At 42.8% G+C, this 21,497-nt stretch overlaps 1 protein-coding gene across 2 annotated transcripts in view; it reads left to right on the top strand.

The window, feature by feature from the left end:
- The first annotated feature begins 289 nt into the window (after positions 1-289).
- Aff3 (AF4/FMR2 family member 3) overlaps positions 290-21,497 on the top strand; it is a 472,213-nt gene continuing 451,005 nt past the window's right edge. The window contains exon 1 of one of the 2 annotated variants that reach the window (XM_036167292.1): positions 290-505. In XM_036167292.1, coding sequence (XP_036023185.1) covers positions 453-505 — 53 coding nt within the window. In that variant the 5' untranslated portion in view covers positions 290-452. The remainder of the gene's footprint in view (positions 506-21,497) is intronic. The other variant, XM_036167290.1, reaches the window with a different exon arrangement.

Genomic DNA, 21,497 nt, shown 5'->3' with positions numbered 1-21,497 from the left:
CGCACACGCGCCTCCCGGAGGAGAAAGAGGCGGGCGGGCGCAGAGCACCGCGCCGGCGGCTGCAGCGGGCCGGGCCGCCGGGAGGGAGGGGCGGAGGGGCGGAGGGGCGGGCGCAGGCCGGGAGGGGGCGGCGGCGCGTCGAGCTCACGGCTCTCAGCGAGTGTGCCTGCGCGCGAGCCGGCGAGCGGGTGAGTGCGCCGGCCGCTGCCACACGCCGGGCCGGCCGGGAGTCGGGGGCCGCGAGGGTGCCGGGCGCCGCGAGCCGGGGAAGGGGTGGCGGGCGGGCGGCGGCGGCTCGGGCGCGGCCGGGATGCACCTTAGCGGGCGCCTTTCGTTGCAGCGCGCGGGCGGCCCGAGCCTCGGCGGCGGCGGCGGCGGCAGCAGCGGCGGCAGCAGCGGCGGCGGCGGCGGACACAGCAGCGGCTGCGGCGGCGGTGCTGACACCTCCCACCATGGACAGCTTCGACTTAGCCCTGCTCCAGGAATGGGACCTCGAGTCGCTGTGGTAAGTCCCAGGGCTGGCCGCTCGGAGAGCCACGGCGGCCCCGCGCGCCCTCACCTGGGCCGGGACGCCGGGTGCCCGGCCGCCGTGGGGGTGGGGTGGGTCGGGGGCGCCCGCCTCGCCGGCTCCTTCCAGCCTTGGCGGGCTGGATTGCACGGCCGCCTTCCCGTCAATGTGCCCGTCTCCAGCCCTGTCCCCTCCCCTCGGTGCAGCCTGCGCCAGCTCGAGGGGCCGGTGGTCTAGGTGCCAGAGGAGGAGCGCAGCGGTGGAGGGAAAAAGAAGCGATTTGTAGAACGTGTCACTGCTGCCTGAGAATCCATCCCTCATTCCGCAGCCCCTCTCAGCTCCCTTCCTTCGGATTGTGCTCCCTTCCAGCTCTCTGAGAACCTCAGGCTCACCCCCGTGACCTCCTAGAGTTGGTACCGCTGCGAAGTGCCTTGAGAGGATGCTCTCTAGCCTGCTCCCTGCATGCTCTCAGGCTTGGCGCCTGCATCCTCTGTCTGTCCTGCCCACTCCCACTTGAGATAGAAAAGTGAACACCCGGGGCAGGAGGCCAGTGTGTCTCCGTGCCGGAATTCCAGAGGCCTTGGCCCAGGAAGACTCGTTTCCCGGAGGTTCATAATTCCTTTGCATCTTTTCTTCACACCTCCCCGTGGCTGAACTCCTCGCCAGCCCTCACCCCAGTCCCTTTTTGTCAAGCTCAAAGCTAGCAGCCTGGAATGCACTTGGGGTCTCAGTTCTTGGGATTCTCCCATTAGGGAGCTTCTGTAGGTAAATCACAGGTAGAAGCAATTTAATTCCAAATGCAGTTGTCTGGAAAAAAAAAATCCCATTGGCTGCTTTAGCGTCCCTCACATTACCCCCACCTCCTTAAATGTTTTCAACCAACCCTATTCAGGTGGTAAAATTACTGCTTGTATATTCCTGGAGGAACTTGTGTTATGTTTAATATTTACGGGGATGAACATCTGCTGGAACAAGCATATTAACTGCTCTCTGTTCTGCCTCTGGTAATCGCTGATTGTAGAGCTGAGCGTTTTCCTTCTTTTTAATTCAGTAAAGAGTTCACATGTGTCTAAAACTGCAAGTGGTGTGCACATGAATATGCAATGCACAATTTTAAAGCTAAACTGCTTTATGATTTATGGCTCATACATTGATGGTATGTGGACATGTGGATCTTTTCAGTGATTTAGGCTTGCGGTGACTTTTATTTTCCTAAAGACAGGTGTAACAAAATAAACTAAGACACAAAGCTTTCACATTATTGAGCAGTTTCTTATAAAAGATCCGATGGTGACTACAGCTTGCTCTGCATAATGCTAGCGCCTATAAAACACACAAGGATGGGCTCTAATGTAATAAAACTGTATATATTACGCTGGCAACTTCAAAGAGCTAGTGTAGAGAGAATATGGAACATGTTATTACTCTATAAAAGTTGCTAATTACTGTGTTGCTGTTCCTGGGGTTATTCCAGCCTTTCATTTACAGATAGCTATTATTTTACAGGTTTACCTTTTGAAATGTTGGTTTCTGGCACAAATTCAATAGCTTTCCAGATAACAACTGTCTTTTAAAGATGACTTCTGCTTTTTAAAATCTAGGCAGGCTTGTAGTCAAAGGGAAGAACTTAACTGTTTTGATGTATTTGTATGCTGCTCACCCAATTGCTGGTTCAAATTGAACTCCTGTATGGTGTTTATAAATTGTATTTTGAGATGACCAGTGATAATATGGAGACCTTTTGGGGTAAGGGCTCAAGCTGTGTTTTCGGTCCCCAGTAAATTATCTGGAACACTGTCATAGAATGTCTGCTGAATTGACTTGAAATTTATATAATCTAAATTGTTATTATTTATTTATTTATTAAATTTATTTTGAGACCAGGTCTCTCAAAGTAGCCCTGGCTGTCTTGGAATTTGTGCTGTAGGATGGGCTGGCCTTGAACTATATAGATAGTTTACCTGTATCTCACTAGTGCTAGCATTAAAGACATATACCACTATGGCTTGAAAACATTTTTTTAAAGCTGTTGTACATTCCATCTGATTTTTAAGCAACACACACACACACATATATATATATATATATACATATATATGTATATGTATGTCTATATATATGAAAGCACAGGATTTCTTGATTACAGCATAGTGGAACAGTTTGGCTTAAGAGGGTGTTTTATTTTGTAGATATAGAATTTACATTTACAAAAGCTTATCTTCAGGAAAAAATTAAAGATAAACCAAACTACTTGAGTATACATTTCAAATGTGTCAGACATTTTCTTGGTTATGGATCACTTTTTACATGGCATTTCTAACTTAATTTTAGGATTTATTAAGGATTTTGTGTTGACGGTTTACTTTTAAGTTCATGAGTGATCAGAAATACCTAGTATTTCTCTCTCTCTCTTCTCCCCCCCCCCTCTTTCTCTTTTTCTCTCGAGAGAAGGTCTTGGTGTGCAAACCAGGATGACTTCTAAGTCAAGGCAACCTTCCTGCTTCAGCCTACTGAGTTCTGAGGTCACAGGCATGTATCAAGCATGCCTAGTATATTTGATTACTTTCCCTGTGTCTGATATTTTCATATCTGTTATTTCCTTTTTTGAATCTGATAATATCTCAGAATTGGTAAGTGATAGTACTTTCATTTTATAGATGAGAAAGTAGGAGATTTAAGATGTTTGGTAACTATGCCGAGATCAAAAGTGACAGCAGATATTTCAAAACTGATATTTATGAAACAACAGTATGACTTACCAGTGAGCGACATGTACATTAGAGGTTTTAGCTCATTTATTATTCCTCAGCAAGAAACTTACAAAGTAAGTACTGCTGTTAGTCCATTTTTTTACAGATAGGAAAATTGAAGATGGGTGGTCAGGTAGCTTACCCGAGTTGACACAGTTCAGACTTGATTAAGAATTACCTCCAAGGACCACTTTTCTGATGCCAGGTCTATGCATTTTCCAGAACATTGCAGAAACTTTCCATTCATGAAGAAGGGCTTTGCGAAGAATTACAAAGCAAGACTTTGACGATTGTAAATTAAAGTTGTCTCAATATTAAAAGAGGTCAGAACCTTAAACGGTATTGATCTAAATAAAAATCTGAGAACAGAACACCATGAGTTAGGAAACTGTGCCTGTTAATTAACTTATGAATGGAGATAAAAATTTTAAATAAAGACCATTGAGCACTTCCTTTTTTTGGTCATAGAACCCCCCCCCCCCCCCCAAAAAAAAAACCCACCTGTCTTTGAAGAGAGGTGTTGCAGATTAATAGCAAGATACTCTTATTTTGATACCCAGATGACTTTTTCTAATTGGTAGATACCACATACCGATAAAACAAATTGCATTTTTACTAATCTTGACTGTGGCTTTGAACCTGAGTATGCTTCTTCTACTGAATGTGTTCTTGACTGTAGACAGAATGTGAGACAAAAGTATAGCCATTACAATCCCTATCTGATAGGAGCCCCTGGGTCTGTCTTCTTCTAACATATCACCCCCACTCAGAAACATCCATGCCTATTTTTCAAGGTAGGTCTTTTGAGCATGAATGATCCGATGCCTGCTTATTTCAGCTGTGCCTTGGGATTGAGATGGATGTCCCTAATAACATCATTGCTCTACTTCCCATTTCTGCTCTGAAGGTTAAAGGTGAAGTGAAGGGTCTCATTCTGCACAGAGCTCTGTGGCTTCAGCAGAGCTGAGTCCTGAGAGCTGGGGAATGGGTACCTAAGCTGAGGCAGGTATCCCCAGAAGCAGTGCCTCCCTTTGGTTCCCTTTCCCCCTTTCTCTTGGGGGACATTAATTTTGGGTCAGTGGCTAGACACCTAAGCCATTCCTTGAGGTCTTTAAAGCAATGGCCACCCCTCTTCACAGACTTGTTTGTTCTTGTTTATTCCCATCATGCATCCTCCTTGGCCATCTCTACAGTCCACATTCTTGTGGTGGCTGCTGTGGATGCAGAGCTGGGTAAAACATATGTTGTGCATGTTCTTGTCTAGTTTTAGAGTTGGGCAAGAATGTAAGTGCAAAAAGAAGTTCACTGCACTGAAGAGTCAAAAGAGAGGCCATGTTTGGGACTAGGGTGGGTGGTAGAGGAGGGAAAGAGGAAAAAAATGGAGTTCTTTTATTATTACTTTTTAAATTTTTTTACTTACATATTTAAAAAAGGCTTCTATGGAAGAGGTTGCCTTTGAACCAAGCTTTGGAAGATGAGTGGGCTTTTGCAGATGGGGGAGGAGAGATGACATAGAGGCATCTTGAACAAAGCCTTTTTTGGGGAGGTGTCTCTAGAGGTACTTTTTAGTGATCACAGTGAAATTACCTGTACTGTGTACTTTTAAACACACAAAGCCTAGCCATCATGAGATGATTTTGGCAAATAAGGGAAAGTTTCCCAAAACCAATATATTTACTCTTCTCTGAATATGAACACCTCTTCATTACTAGAGTGGAAGTTGATCAATATTGAAGTAATAAGTATTAAGATCTTGCTTGTTACTCACTCTATTCCTTACCCCCACAAACTTCACCTAAGCCAGAGTCTGCAGACTTCTTCTGTTCAGCCCGACACTCCACACCCCTTTAAATCCAGACCTTTGAAATTGTAACACATGGGGCTAGAGAGAAGGCTCACCAGTTGAGAGTGTTTGTTGCTCTTCCAGATGACTTGAGTTCAGTTCCCAGCACCCACATGAGGCTGCTTGTAATTATTTGTAACTCCAGCTCTAGAGGATCCAGTGCTCTCTTCTGGTCTCCATAGGCCTTTGCAGCATACATTCCTCATAGACTCAGCCACATAAATAAAAAATAAAAAAGGAATTGGAACACATTGTTTCATATTCATCGATGTGGTCAACTCAGTCAATGTTCACATAGTAGGCATTACTATTAGACAGTTACTTTAGGCTTTTGTATGTTTTGGATTGAGACTCACAGTTGACTAACACATTTCACACTGAAACCTAGTACTCCTGTGAACATGAGTACACATAACTGAAATAGTGTCAGGAGATACCGTTTATCATACACGTGATGCATTCTGATATCTTCTAGGCTGTTTTTTTTCTTTTTAAAACTTTCCCATTCCTGGGTTGAAGCCTGCGATTCGAGACCCTTCTATAAGGGATACGAAGGAGAGAGTCCTTTAGGAGTTTAGAGAATGGTGGTGCACATAAGTATCAGAAATACAAAGCAGATACTGCCCATAGGAGGGGGCATGGGCACATCCTGTTCAGAGAGTAAAATATGCATGGCTTCGTGGGTGCTGAAATGCATCCCAAGGAAGTAGAATTTCAGAAGGAGGAAGTAAAAGGGAAGAGAATACACATGGAAAGAACAGTGCAAATGGACATATGGAGGGAGCAGAGTGTGCTGTTCATTGGAAGATGAAGTTCCTAGCTAAGGCAGGAGGAGGATGCACTGCACCCCTGCCGGCTGCCAGAGGAGGCACCAGCACCATACCCTGCTTAAGGATGCTTCCAAGGGCCAAGCAATGCTCTTGACTTTTCAAATCACTCCCTAGGAGACAGGCCCGGGGAAGACTTCCACAAAGCCCTTTAGGGTTCCCAGGCTGTTCATGTTCTCATCTTGGCACTCAGGTTCCTGGACCTTTCTTCCATTATCATACATTTTGAGGCTACTCTCTGTGCCGGGTCTCTCTCCTTGTGGGCCCGCAGGATGGGGGTGCATAGGCTAAGCATCCTGAGTTTCTTGGAGCTGATTGGTTGAGAACAAACAGTTGGCTACCTTCACTCTCATTGGCTAAAAGTGATGATACAATCTGTGGAGGAGGCTTTCATTGGTTAAAAGTGTTTGCACGGGCCTGGTCCAGAGGAGCATGGGGAAAGGGTCTCAACAGGCCCCAGGGTGAAATTATTTTCTGAGAGGCCTGCCTCCCAAATTGTGGGTGGCAGTATGGAGGAAGCAGGAAGAAGAACATGGACCACTCTTGTTTGGTGAGTGGCAGCCACAGGGAGCCTATGTGTGGCAGAGATTGAGGAAAGCTGGGTGGGTAGGCTGGTTAGTTCAGGATGTGGAAGTTGATGAGCACTGGCGTGGGAGACAGGGATGTGGGGATAAAGGGAAGGATGCGCGTTGGATGTCTCTGGGGTTTAATCAGATGCCTTTTGATGACAATGAAGATGCTATTACGTGTGAGGAAATGGTTCCTTCCTGTGTTCCAGATTCTCTTTTGTGGAATGTAGGAGGGTTATAAAATGCTAAGAATCTATTTTGGGAGAATGTCCCTGTGTGCCAGAATGTCTAATCAATGACACTTCAGATTAGCAACTCAACAGGCCCTTCTGCTTAATATAGGTTAAAATAATAGTCAAGAAAAACAAACCAATTTCTCAACAAGAAGTACTAGATTATTTTGTGTTTAAATGGGATTTCAAAATTTGGAATAGATTTGTCCAAGTTCTTCTTATTTGGGGGAAAGAAAGCCTGGGTGGCAACATCAAGGCTGTAATAGAACATATTAATATCATTTGATATAAAGTGTTTCCTTGTTTTATTTCAAAGCAGAAATCTATAAAACTTACTTTTAATATTGACTGTTCCCTTTTGTCTGGAAATGTATTTGGAGATTTTTGAATTCAGCTAGCTTCAGGCTTGCTTTCTCTTTGGCTCTGGACAGCTCAGGGTGGCTTTCTTTTTCTTTTTTCTTTTTTCTTTTCCCTAAGTCTTGGCCTCATCACTTAAAACAAAATGGCAGTGCTTATTCTGGCCTACCTCATACAGATGTAATAAAAGCATCAGTTGATCTGTGAGTGCCAAATATGGTTTCTTTTATAACCTTTGCTTCCTTAAAATGTCTTTTTTCATAAACAAAGAAACTTATAGGAAGATCACATGGGGTCCGCTTCAGCTGTGTGTGGGACACAGTTCTTTGCTCAGCTTTGGAACCCAGGGACATACTTGAGTGGGGCTTAGGTTTTCTTAGTTGTGCATTGTAGTCCAACAGATAAATATGGTTGCACTAGCAACTTTTTAAGATGTATGAACCATTACCTAATCTCTGATGTTTTACTCAGAGTCTATTTTATTACTAACCATTACATCAAATGACTTCATTTGGCACTGTGGGTCTCAGTACATTATGTCAAGCTAATCATAATTTAGGTTCACTAGAAATAAAATACAACTTATACCAGGCTGTGAGGATACCTTACCACCTAGGAAGTGAAATGAGTTTTAATCTAAAACCACTAACACATGGGATGTGATAGGAGGCCTTGGGTGCCTGAAGGTGGTACACTGGGTGGATGGGTGGAGGTTTGTTCTGGATTGCCTATGGGCCGGAATACTGTGTGAACATTTATTAGTGATGTGGCTGGGCCTGTGTTAAAACATAATGATTGTCTGGCATTGCAGAGAGACATTCCTGGATAAGTGGACCTGCAGGGGTGGGCTATCCCCAAGACTCTGTGCTGGTTAGTTTTTATCAATGTGACCCAAGCTAGAGTCATTTGGAGGTGGGAACTTCAATCCGAGGAAACGCTTTAATGGGATTGGCCTGTAGGCATGTCTGTGTAGCATTTTCTTAACTAACGATTGATGTTGGAGGGTCCAGTCCATTTTGGGCACGCATATAGATTGTATAAGAGAGCAAGCTGAGCAGGCCATGGAGAGCCAGCCAGTAAGCAGTGTTCCTCCATGGTCTCTGCTTCCGTTTTTGCTTCCATGGACTGTCTCTAGGTACCTGCCTCAGCTTCCCATCATGGTGGGCTGTAACCTCCCCAGGTTGCTTTCTGTCATGGTGTTTATCACAGTAACCGAGATGCAGACTTGGACACCCTCCTTCCTGCTGCTAAATCTGAGCCCATTCCCATTACTGGGAAGCTGGAATCCAGACACACCAGGGCATTAATTGTATTCACTTGGGTATTCCCCCACTTCGGTCTCTCTCCTCACATGTGGAGAAAGCCAGGGAGGGGACTTAAACTTCTTCCTATAATTTCTCCCCAGGAGGCTCATTGTTAGCGGAGGTAAACAAAAATGACTCTAATTTGGAGACCACACTAACGGTTCAACTCACAGTTAGGTGCTTGCCTTGATACTGAAAATAATTTTATTTTTGCTTTTTTATGGGCAGGAAATTAGTTTTCAGAAACCCCCTGGGGGTTGTAATGTGAGCCTGTTAGTCTTAGTTAAATTTTTCTTGTCATACCTGTGCTGTTTACCTCAGTTCTGAAGTGACGGAACACATTTTCTGTCGGTGTTCATTGAAATGTTAATTAGCTCCCTGACAGTTAGATAGAAAAACGCTTTCCTGGAGTAGATGAGCTCCAGTGCGGGGAAATAATCTGTTTTTGTTTTCAAATTGGGAAAATACCTTTTTTTCCCCCCTGTAGAAGATATCCAGAGGAATTGAAGATCAAGGCTAGAAAGCTGTTTGGAGAGCAGAGGCCAGCATACTTAGTATACATCCAGGGAATGCTTCTGAACTTTAATGGGTATCCAGATAGCCCAGGGATCTTGTTAAAATACAGCTTTTAATTTAATAGGATGAAGGTGGGGCCATGGGTTTACATTTCTGATGAGTTCTTGGGTAATGATGCCTGGTCACAGAAGACATTGACTTGCAAGGACTGAAAGCATGCCTTTGATAGAGGCCCTATCAGAAGAAGACTTAGATAGAATTCTCTTTCCTGTTTGGGAGAGGCTTGTATAGTAACATCACCATTTCCTACATTTCCTAATGCTGGAAGGTTAGTTAGGGACAGCATTTATTTTATTGCTGTGTCTTTTTTTTTTTTTAAATACAATTCTGATGAATGAGGGGGTGGTTATTTGTATCCTAGTGGGGACAAGTGGGAAATAAACATAAAACCTGAGCAAACGAGATTTGTAATGAATAGGCTAATCACATTTTATAGCCTTTCAGGACTTCTCAGCTCTCCCGGATCAGCTACTGCTGGGCCATCAGAAGGGAGCCTTGAGCATTGGGATGATCCTAAGACTTTTTGGATCTGTGGGGACTCTACTGGAGACTAGGTGCCCAGGATGGAAACCAGATGTCTCCATTCTTTTTCTTCCATCTGCCCTTGGGAGGAAAGGGTGGAGGTGGGAAATGAGGGCATAGCAACAGTTTACAGAATTATTGCCCTACCTGGTGGCCATAGTCCTAAATAGCAGCTTTCCCAGTGTCCTCTGAGAAATCTCAACTCAAGCTCCATGGGATCCAAGGGAGGTTGTAGATTCCTCAGTCAGGGACCTTCCATAGCAGTGTGACCAGATATGCCCCACTCTGCCATTACCAGAGAACAATGGATCAGTTAGGTGGGGAACTTCCCTGCAGTTTCCCTGTTTAGCCCAACCATGTTTCAATAGAAAATAAAGCATATTTGGGGCTAATGAAATACAACATGGCTAACTTGGCCTATTCCGTGAGATTGGTGGGAAGGTCATTGGCTTCATTTTATTAATGAAGGTGTGCTCATACAGGGGAACACACATGTGCCCCCAATACACTTACATTCTCTGACAAAGGTAGAATTTAAACAACTTAATGTTTCAGATTTTGGAAAAGAAAAAGGACTTTGGGAATAGTGGGGCGAATTTAAATCTGTGGCCTTCAGGCTTGCAAGTTGATGAAGGTAGTGCTTGCCAAAGTATTTCACGTTGTTGGAGCGACGGATGTTAGTTGTGCTCTTTGTGTGCATGACATTTATTACCTTGTGTGTCACAGACCATTGTGTTAACTGACTGACTGTGTGTAACCATGTCTTGAGCATTATTTCCTTCTAATTTACCTTGTTTTATATTGTGAGGAGGGGCAAAGGAGACTGTTACAGATAAACTAAGTATGTGTTACGGTGAGCAAGTATGCCGTTACTGACTTGGCCTGTACTTGTGGTCATCGAATTAATACATTTGCTTTCAAGTTATAGAAAACAATATTATCCGGCTATCAATATGTAATACAAACAATGGAGTAGTTGGCCAAATAGACAATCCCCAAGTATAAATAAATAAAGGACATTTTTAGACTCAGAGCTTTGTTCTGTTGGGTCAAGAGATCCTTAAGAAGAAAAATAACCTAACAGAGATCAACTGGGTGCTGAGCTTGAGTGGCATTATGCAGGCTTTGCTTTGGCTGTGAGAGCAGGGCTTAACTTGCTTATCTTCCCAATACTATGTCCCATGGACTGGATACTGCCTGTCTCATTTCTTGGAACTTTGGATGTGTAAAGTGTGGGTGGAGCTTGAGGACTTGAACTCGGCCTGAGAAGCAGGCATCCCCACAGTGCCAAATCTGTGGTTACCTACAGAGAGCTCTGTGTCCTGAATCCAGTGGGTAGACAGACCTTGTTAGACTTTCCATGCCTCCCCAGGATGTTGAGACTTTGGTCCTTTCACTTTCTGAAATGCCCCTCTTCTGCTCTGCTGGGAGGAAGAAACAAGGACTCAAGTGAAGAGAAGACTTGGCATTGTAGACCCTCCTAACAGAATACGAGAGCTAGTTGTCTTCTGGGGAATAGACTATGCCATCCACTGAAATGGGACCACTGCATCATTCAGCCAACCTGAATGCCTTCTCCCCAGGGTTAATGATTCATGTCCATAGACTGGTCATAGTCTTGGCCCTGTGTTGGTATGTGACCTGGGATGTAGCCTGTGGCCCACCTGTGCTACCTGGGCCCAGGTTACAGTGGTACAGCTAAAGTTAGTAGGGTTACATAGGCGAGTCAAGTTCCAGGCTACCTGCAGAGCCTGCTGAGTCCTTTGCAGAAGTTTGGCCATGACCCCTGAGGCCAGGTCATCTTGTGGAATGAGGACTGTCTGTCTATTTCCTTGGAGGTAGTTCCCCCTCCAGAGCATGGTTACTGAGGTGACTTCTTTCCCTCCTGTTTTAAATAAATAGAGTTTCCTTTGGTATGAGCACAATAACCCCCCCCTTTTTTTCTGGGAAAGCTGGTGAATTTTATTTACTACCCAGTAACCACCTTCCCTTGATTTAAAACTAATACTGAGTAGCAAGTTTCAAGTGCAGATAGAAAATATTTGGAAAGGCAATTGTATGGGTTTGGGGGACAGATAAATAAGAAGAATGCGTGTAAGGATACATGTATGAAGAGGCCATGAGGAAACTTACTGCTTTGTATTCTAACCTAAAAGAGGGAAATAAATATTTATAGTATGGAAGAGAATCTAGTGTTTCAGTTTCTAATATTTAGATAGATAATTAGTTACATAATTAATTTATATTCTTTTCCTTACTTGTATCCCACAGCAAGATGAAAGCAGTATTTTAATGTAGCACAGTATGTGTACAGTCTAGGGGACTCTCAGCTGCTCTTTGTAACACTCTCTCTCCAGATCTGTAGGTTTCTGGGTTGAGATGAGCTGCCACTGGTAGAGCCGGACACAGAAGTGTGAGTAGACCTCAGTTCCAATCCATGATGTGTTTGTACTTTAGCCTGTGACACACCCTTTCACATACTGACAAGTGTAGATTTTACCTGCCTGATGTCTTGGGATGTTTAAAAGGTGGTAACCTTTAGAGGAGATTTCCTGGAATGAGTGACAGCTGATGGGCCTTAAAGGATGAGTCGGAACAGAGGAGTGCAGTAGGTACTGTGATGTCAGCGAAGGCTGAGGGGGAACAGCAGACAGTAACTCTGACTGGTGAAGGGGAGTTGGATTTGTGCAGCTAAGGAGGGAATAGTGGGAAAAGGAAACTGGGAAATGAAGTGGGAACAAGTTCCAGAAGGACCTTCCACGGCATGCATCCGAAGGAGCTGGAACATTTTCTTGTAGATGGCCAGCCACGGAGGTCAATGAGCAGCTAAATACAATGGTCGCTATGTGCATGGTATTACTTCTAGAAGGCATTGTACGTGGATAAGTCTTGTGACCAGGGTCCCGTCTGGACAGTCAGAAGGTCAGCATGGAGGACAGGGAGGAAGGGGAGTGTAGAGAGGCATTTGCATGGCATTATCAGAACCTGAAGGTGGAATGGAGAGGCAAGATTGTGGGACCAGAGGTCTTCTTTTGGGAGAAGTAGCTTGTGTGATCGGATGGAGAACATGGGAAGAGAAAACCGAGCAGGAGAAGTGAAGTGTCTCCATCTAACTCCGTGGTGTTTAAGGGCACGTGGGCTCTGAAGTTAGGGTGGCTTACAGGAAAGTTGCTGTAAGATCCTGACATGCAGGAGGAAGGTGGGGATAAGAGGAAAGATTTAGGGATTCCCAGTAGATGGATGCTGGTGAAAAATGACAAGGTTGTCCAGGAAGAGAGAGACAAGGATGAGAAGCAGGCCTGGAGTGTTTGGGGCAGTGAGGGGGGAACTGTGTAGAAAGGAGGATGGTGAGGAAGCTGGAGAACTAAGAGGTCTAGACGCTTGGGTCCAGGGCCAGACGCTCTTGTCCATTTGTGTGCTGTGACGACATGATATGATGGCTCATGAATGGGCAGTGGGGTGAAGAAGTGATTGGATGTGGTCAAGTGGAGCTGGGAAGGTCTCATTTCTGAGGGAAAGGGGAAACATCTCTAGAGACAGTTCTCCGAGGAGGATGGAGGGGCTGTGCCCAAGGTATTAGGAATCCATTCCTCAGCAGTGAAGAACTCTTGCTCTTCTTTTTGGATCTTCCCTTTCTCTCTCTTCTTTTGTAAGCAAAGGGAGCTTCTAAAAGCAGTCACAGAGCTGTGTATGATATGAAAGGTAACAGATAGGTGTTTTGTAGTTAGTGTCTTTATGAAAAAAATCTGCATAAACCGCTTTAGCATAAATCTCTGTCATACGTTCTGTAATTTGAGTGTTTGAGAGTCATTTTGATTCAGAAGTAATTGGGTAAGGCTAAGTCACTAGAAAAAATTAGTGAACTTGTCTAATTGTGGAGAATTTAAAATGGATTTTTAAGAATTATTTCCGGGCTGGAGAGATGGCTCAGAGGTTAAGAGCGCCAACTGTTCTTCCAGAGGTCCTGAGTTCAATTCCCAGCACAACCATCTGTAATAAGATCTTGTGCCCTCTTCTGTATACATAATGAGTAAATAAATCTTTAAAAAAAAAAAAAAAAAGAATTATTTTCAAGCCTGGAGGTGGTGGTGCACGCCTTTAATCCCAGCACTTGGGAGGCAGAGGCAGGCGGATCTCTGTAAGTTCTAGGCCAGCCTGGTCTACAAAGCAACTTCCAGGACCGCTAGGACTATTACACAGAGAAACCCTGTCTCAAAAAAGTCAAAAAAAAAAAAAAAAAAAAAAAAAAGAATTCTTTTCAAACTTAACAGACTGGCATCCAGGAGCACCAGGATGTGATATTGACACTTAGTGACAGCATGTCCTTGGAGGGATGTTAGGCCACAGGTCATAACCTGGGAAGTAGGTTCTACTCTTCCTTGCTTTGCAGAGAAATAAAGGACCATTGCACATTAAACAAAACCCACAGCTGGGTGATGGAGCTGGCCTGTCCATGCAGGAGGTGTGTTTACATAGACACTATCCTATAATGCTCTATGTAATGACAGTCATTGAGTGTGGATTCCAAGGTCTCATCAACTCTAAAATATTTGTGAGATTTATACATGTGTATGTTGAACATCTATTTTATCTGTCCTGCATATACATATAAGTCTCCAGGTCCAGAGAAGTTTATGTGTATGTGTATGCACCTTGGGAGATTTATTGTGAATGTTAAAACTCTGAATAACGTAGTGGTTATACTGGGTCCAAATACTGTGGGTTGGTGGAATTCTAATTAACAGGCTTCCCTGTGCGTGAATTGTCTGCAGGTCATTATCATTTTGGGTTCCACGTCTTTATCCATATTTACTATGTATAAAACACACTGTCTATATATTTTCCCTTAATTATTTGTATGCCCATAAAACCACTAATTTGACAAGTTTTATGGTTGACGAAAATGGCAACAACTGTTTGTCACAGCTGGTCACATGTATCGTAACACCTACATGTAGCTCTATTAATAACCACGATGATGGTGCAGCCGTGAAACTATCACCACCACCTCATGAAAGCCACCTGAAACCTGTGCAAGGTATTTTGAATGTAGCTCATCTTGTAGCAGCGTCTCCCATTCTCTATACAGCCAGGCTGTCCTCTCACCAGAGCTTCGGCAACGCGGGAGAGGCAATGGGCTTCATGTCTGTCACGAGATAGTTTGGTAAAGTAAAATTAATAGATTCTTGGCATAATGGACTGTGACAAATTGGAACAGATGTCAGAAATAACCGTAGATGCTTTCTTTAAAGATCTTTGAGAACAAGACAAATTAAATTTTAAGGAAGATTTTAAAAAAATCCACTTGGCAGGCAAAATTCCAGAGAGGCCCCACTTGGTAGTTGGAAAGACAAGGACTTTGGAGCCAACCTGTAGTTCAGACTCTGGCATTCCGTGTGTTAGCTGTGTTTTCTTGACTCACCTCACCTATTGGAGCCTAGGTTTCCGTGCCTCTCTGAGGAAAGGAAAAGAAATCCTTTGCTAAAAGGATTAAATGAGATATGTGTCAGTGGGTTGGCACGCAGTAGGTCTTTCCAGATGACAAGCTTAATAATTGTTCTAGTTGGACTAATGGCTGCATCTGAATGACATTTAGAGGTGCTGTGTGAGTCATTATGTTTTTATCTCTTTTAACTGATTCCCCGCCCCACCCAAGTCTTGGCCAACGGTTTCTTCCATTGAGAGTAGGGTTTTCTTAGGTTTCTCAGTCAGGTGATACTGAAGCAGTAAACACCTCACAGACGTCAGTGGCTAAGGTATTGTTCTATACCACGACAATTGTGGGTCAGCTCATCTACTGCCCATTCTTTTCAGGCCACACTGGCAGGTGAACTTTCTTTTGGAAGAAGAAAAGGAGTTTTGTCAGGCTGTGGCACATGACATGCTGCTCCTATTCCATGAGCCTACTAAGCCCTACAGACAAGCCTCACCCAGTGTGCAGACTGAAAAACATGTCTTCTTCACCCAACATAGCAGTAGCTGCACCAGCCAGCATGATGTCCTCTTAGGAACAGAGATGGCAAGTGGTGAGATGGCTTCCCAAGCCATTACTCAGCATTTTCCATTATTATTAATTAGTATTTTAAAATTATATTACAGCACATTTCAAAAGAGCGTAGAGAACTCTCATGTGATATGTTCTTCTATACTATACAATATCTTTACATTTTGGCCTGTGCTTCTGTTTTTACTGAAGCTTATCACATCTTTGAATATCCATGGTCAAAAGAGGATTGATTGAAACACACATGCACACACACAATAACAACAACAAAAACCCAGTGAAATGTTTCTATCCAAATAGACAAGGTTTTCTTGAGATAGGCTAAAATATTAGGGGGATTGTTTTATTTAGAAATCACGGTTATTTAGTGTTTCATACTTAACCAGTCTGCTTCCACCTTGTATATGGCTTAATACTGTATATTCAATTATGCCCTGACTGCTAAATTAATAAGCTAGTTTTTCAAGTCATAGGAAACTAAAATTAATTTATAAGCAAAGAGTCAAATAAATATATTAATTGGAAGGGAATCAGTTGGCGTATAGAAAAATGATGTTTATTGCTGTTTTTAACTTGACCTGTATTCCTTGAACCTGGCTTTGATCTTTGAAAATCTTTCAATAGCAAAAGAAACTGTGTGAACCACAGATAAGCAGAAAATAACTGCCCACTGACCTGGTGAGTGAGAGAGTGCTCCTGTGGCCTCCAGGGAGAGGGGATGAAGGAGTTGCCTGGGATTTAGTGTGGACTGAGCCTGTGTTTACCTTTGCTGCACTTTCTAAAGTTCTGAGCAGGTGAAGATCTGTGTTCCAAGTCCCCAGAAAATGAATAAATGCAGTCAATGCCTTTCTGAAAAGGGCAATTTTCCTTTCTCTGTTTTATTACTTTTAGTAATAAAAGTTTTGTTTTATTACTTGGAAATATTCTCAGTGCTGTTGGAAGAATATCATTAAGTCTGTAGCAGGAAGCAATACACAACAGCACTGTGAAACATTTAAATGGTGTTTAAACTCTGTGAGACTAGGATAAGGTAAAAATGTAAAATAAACAGTTACAAACAGAGTTATTTCTTTCTAATCTGTGTGAGCATTGAGATACAATGTTTTGAACTGGCTGCCACTGCTGTAAAGTACTTGAAAGAAAACCCATTAGATAGAGTCAAAACTTGAACAGATTAGCTGTTCTGTAATGGGCCCAGAAGATCTTACGCTACTTCAAAATCATTTTTAATTCTCATTACTTAACTTCCTTGGCTATAAAAACATAAGGTTCTTTGTTTCCACATTTCCAGAACTATGTATTTCCCAGGAAGTACTTCTTCTAAGCAATGATCTTTTACATAAAACATTTAAAAAGCTAAGTAAGTTCGAATGGTATATTTCTTGATCACAGGTAGCGATTAATGAAATTAAATGAGCAAACATTTCAGGTGTGTTTGTATCCTGGGTCACCAAGTGTTTACTTTATGTTTATAGTAATAAGCTTATATACAGAATCTTAATAAGCTTGTAAGATACAACCATGTGTGTTTTACTTAGGATTTAAGATCCTAATGATTTGTGTATTTTTTCAGGGTCTCGTATGTTCATGATTGTGTGAATGTGCAAATAGAGCCGTTTTGTTTTGGCATTTTTAATCAAGTGGCTTTTTTGGTGTTCAGTTGACCAGGCTGGGACCTCCCATAGAATGTCAAATAGTAGCGGTTAGAGTAGAGCAGAGTAGAAATCCTGGGTTTTCTTCTGATCCTGGGGGTCAGTTGTTCAGGATTCTAATATCATCTATAGGTTTTTCATAAATGCCATGAATTTGGTTAGAGTTTCCTTCTGTTTCATTGCTGTGCTGGAGCGATTTTGTTAAAGATATTTTTTTTCAGATTCTATTGAGATGATCATGTGGATTTTTCTTTATTCTGTTAATCTGGTTTAAGCTAGTAACTGATGGTCATTTGTTGAACCAACCTTGCATTCCTGTAACATCTGACTTGGCCATAGTGTATAATCCTTATAAATATGTAGCAGGATAATTTTTGCTAATATTTTGTTCAATGACTTTCCTTTTTGAAATATATTTTCTTTCAGTTTCTTCTTTAATAGTGGAAGCTCATAATTGCCAGAGACAAAAATAAAAGAACAAGACTTCTCTGGAAATATGAAGGCTTCATTTCTGTACATGTTTGGAATGACTGCCCTTTAAGTAAGGATAATCAAGTCTTAAAATGTGCCTAAGTGTTCAAGCTCAGAACTTTTATATAATGCTTTCCTAAAGAATTTTGACTTGACACATGCTCAAGAAATTCTTACATATTTTTAATATGACACATATATATTTTATGTCTTGACCTTATGAAAGTCATTCTTTTTTCCTTTACTTAGTTTCTTAATCAGTAAAGGAGATTTAAGGGACCAGTAATTGAATGGTATGTTCATCTGCCTCTATGATGGTACATGATGGGAAGGTATAATTATTCAGTAAGTGTGGACATTTAAAAAAAAAATCTCAATTCACAAATTCAAATGTTTTAGGGGTCAAGCAAGACCCAGTACATGTTTGAATCAGTAACACAATGATGTGTGACTCTGCTTCCATACATTCAAGGTAAAAACAGACAACACCATGAACAAACAACACAAGAAGCTTCTATTATCTGGATATATCTGCCTCCTCTACAGGACCACTACCGTGAATCCATTTCAGACCTTTCCTGCAATTGTAGAGGAGACCCCTACTCAGAGCAATTAAATAGTCAAATGCCTATTGAATAAACCAGGCTACTCAGAGTAATTGAACAACTGAGACAGAGAGAATGGAAAATTCAGGAGAAACCATAAAGAAAATTTTTTGGCAAACTTCTATAAATGAACAGAGACCAAAATTAAATATAAAAATAAATGGTGTTTTATTGTCTGGTCTGGTAGACACAGGTGCTGACATGACCATAATTGCAACCAGAATTTTGGCATCCATCTTAGCCTCTTCAGGAGGTAAATGTTCAACTGTTAGGAATTGGAACATTATCTCAAGTGAAACAGGGTACAAGATGGCTCGAATGTGTAGGCCCAGAAGGACAGAGAGGCAAATTCAGTCATTCCTGAAGTCCTTGATGTAGTTTATGAACTGAGACCATAGTTCAGCATCACTGTTAGGATGGCCCTTAGCTTCTCCATAGCTTTGTTGTCTCTTTCGTGAGATGTGGATGTTAGACAAGTTACCAGTCTTCCAAGGGATCACATGATGTAATATATAGAAATGACTTGAGATAATCAGGTCCTCTATCAGTATAAGAAATAGTGTTTGTTTTTTCTGTGGATCTCCATTTTTTGAAGAAGATATTTTTGTGCTCCAAAAGTTTAGCAGCCAGCTGCTGAAAATTTCCAGATGACCAGCTAGAAATACCTCCTTTTTATAGGACAAACTTGCTCACACCTGCTAGATCCCTTATCTGGACTTGAATTGTTGCCTGGGTTTCCCATCGGCCTTCCAGTAGAAAGGACTATTGTCCAGTCTGCTCACCCATCACTCCAATTAGATAGGAGTCCTTGTGACAACCCTGCCATCCACTTCAGAATTCTTACAAACTCAGTGTTACCTTTGATGGTTTTCTCTGGTTTCCTTGACAGATAATCAGAAGGCCAGAGCCTGTACTTTCTTGGCATCTAAGCATTTGAAATGGTTGGAGTTCTATGGTTTTCTGACCACAGTATACCAAGCTCTGGCATCTCTAACACTCTACCAGAAGCTTTGTCAGTGTAAGATTTTTTACCCACCATCTCAAGTAGCCCGGCCACAGCAGGGCTTGTAGGCTAGCTTCCCAGTTTTTCAGTCCGCAGGACCCAGCTACCCAAACTCATGAGTGTCATGTTAGCTGAGCACATACTGTGCATGAAGCTTGGTAATACAGATACAAGAATGTGATCCTTACTCTGAAGGAACATGCGTTCAGTCTTGTTGGAGAGAAACCAGAATCCATGAAACAGCTGACAAGTCGGGCATGAAGAACATTAGCTCTTTCTGGAAAGGTACTGAGAAGCCGTCTTTCTAAGCCCTTCCCCTCACTTGAACAGCAGAGAAAACTGATACCTAGAACCAAATGCTAATTGCTGTGATGTGGTTCAAGGCTGTTCAAATCAAACTTTTTCCAGAATCAGATGGCTGTCTGGAGGAAGGGGTCCAGGAATTTGTATTTGGGTCCCAGTGTTCATTTATCAGACCTGGGGATGGTAATAGGCTGGCGAGTGATCTCAGAGGTTAGGGTTGTTTTAGTTGAAGCCGACTAACTGTGTGGCTTTTGGCAGGGAGTTAGAACCTAGACCACCTGATTCCCAAATGCAGGAGAACTTGAGCCCTTTCCCTCAGTGCTCTGCTGCGTGTGTTAGCCACTTCGGTCTGTTCTCTCTTCTTTTCTTGTCTGTGCTGCCTTCTTTTTCTTCAGCCCCATCTTCCCCTTGCAGCCTTGTAAATCTCAAGATCCTTAACCTGGAGGTCAGGGAACCCCTCACATCGTAAGTGCACTTTTCTTTCTTCCTTTCATTTTTTGTCTTCTTTGCGGAGGGAGCCTGCAGCTTTCATCAGCCCCCAGAGGCATCGGTGACCTCTGCTTCTGTGCGGGTGGAAGCTTCTCAGGCATCTCTGCTTCTGTGCGGGTGGAAGCTTCTCGGGCACCTCTGCTTCTGTGCGGGTGGAAGCTTCTCAGGCAGCAGCCGGTTTCCATTAGGAGCCCGAGGCCGAGGTGGAGCTTGGAGAACTCTGAGAACTGGATTCCTTTGTTAGTGTTTCCTGGCGCTGTGGAAATTTAGGGCACCGGCAGGGATGATAGGCAGAGCCATCCTGCAAGGCAGGCTGACTTGATTGTGAGCACACAAGTACATCCCTTCCCGACTGCTACCCCAGCAGGAGGCTTGCAGTGATGTGGCTAGAGCATAAACAGGAAGCCAGGGAAACCCCAGAGCCTATAGTGTATTCTCTTCCTCTGTCCTTTCCATACTACGCCATGGTGGGAGGCAGGTGGTGGAGATTTGCTTTAATTGCAAATAAGCTGATTGACACAGACCTTCTCAAAGTGAGGCACAGCAGCTAGAAGAATGCCTGCCTTCTGTGCTTAAAATGAAATTAAGGGCCAGTGTTGGATATAAAGCTTTAGGAACCGGAATGCCTGTAATAAAAGGCATTTTATAAGCACGAATACCATCCCCTATCTCAAGGGCCTTTCAAATATTAATTATAGTTACCCTGAGGGTCGCTATTCAGTGATAAACTCATGACCAAATAGCTTTACTTGTCTTTTTTAGAGCTGTAATGAAGCCCTTGATTCCCCCCTTCATTATACAGTATTCAAATTTACCACAGGACAATTTTAATGTAATTGATGGTTATGCACTTTGTGTTGCAGTGGGGGGATCAAGGACTTCTTAATGTGGCCAGACAGCAAGAGTCCAGAGTGCACTATTTATCCCCGGGAGTTAGTTGGAAGACAGGACATGTTGGGGACATTCAGTTAAATGTGGCCAGTCAGGAGGCCTTATCACGATGACATTCTTTTGGCAAGTGCATGTGATAAAGCCAGAGTTAGACTTCAGGGATTTGGGCCTTGTCTGTATTTAATATCCAGAGACTACCAAGAGTTGTCATGGGTTAGGGGCTTCCAGCTAGACTTCTTGCAGAAGCTAGATTATTTAGTCATAGAGACAGTGATACATGTGTATTTGAAAGTTCATTCATTTGCTCATATTTCACCATGCCTCAAAATTTCCAGGGTTTATTTCATGATTTTTAGAAGGACATGAATTGTTTTATAAGAAAAGAAATCTCTTAATGAGAAGTTAAATTAAGGAAAAAGCTAAGGTGTTTAGGTAATCTGACAAACTCATTAAAAGTTTTCTAGGAAATTTGGGGATGAAAAATTAATATATGAAGGGAAGAAATGTTAATAAGGATTTCTTTAAGGCCACTTAAACAAATGACACACACCTGTAATCCTGATTTTGGAAGGCTACGATAGGAAGATCAT

The sequence above is a fragment of the Onychomys torridus genome, chromosome 18 (genome assembly GCF_903995425.1).
Source record: "Onychomys torridus chromosome 18, mOncTor1.1, whole genome shotgun sequence".
Lineage (NCBI taxonomy): Eukaryota > Metazoa > Chordata > Mammalia > Rodentia > Cricetidae > Onychomys > Onychomys torridus.
The sequence above is the reverse complement of the archived record's forward strand: the minus strand, read 5'-3'. Positions and strand labels throughout refer to the sequence as shown.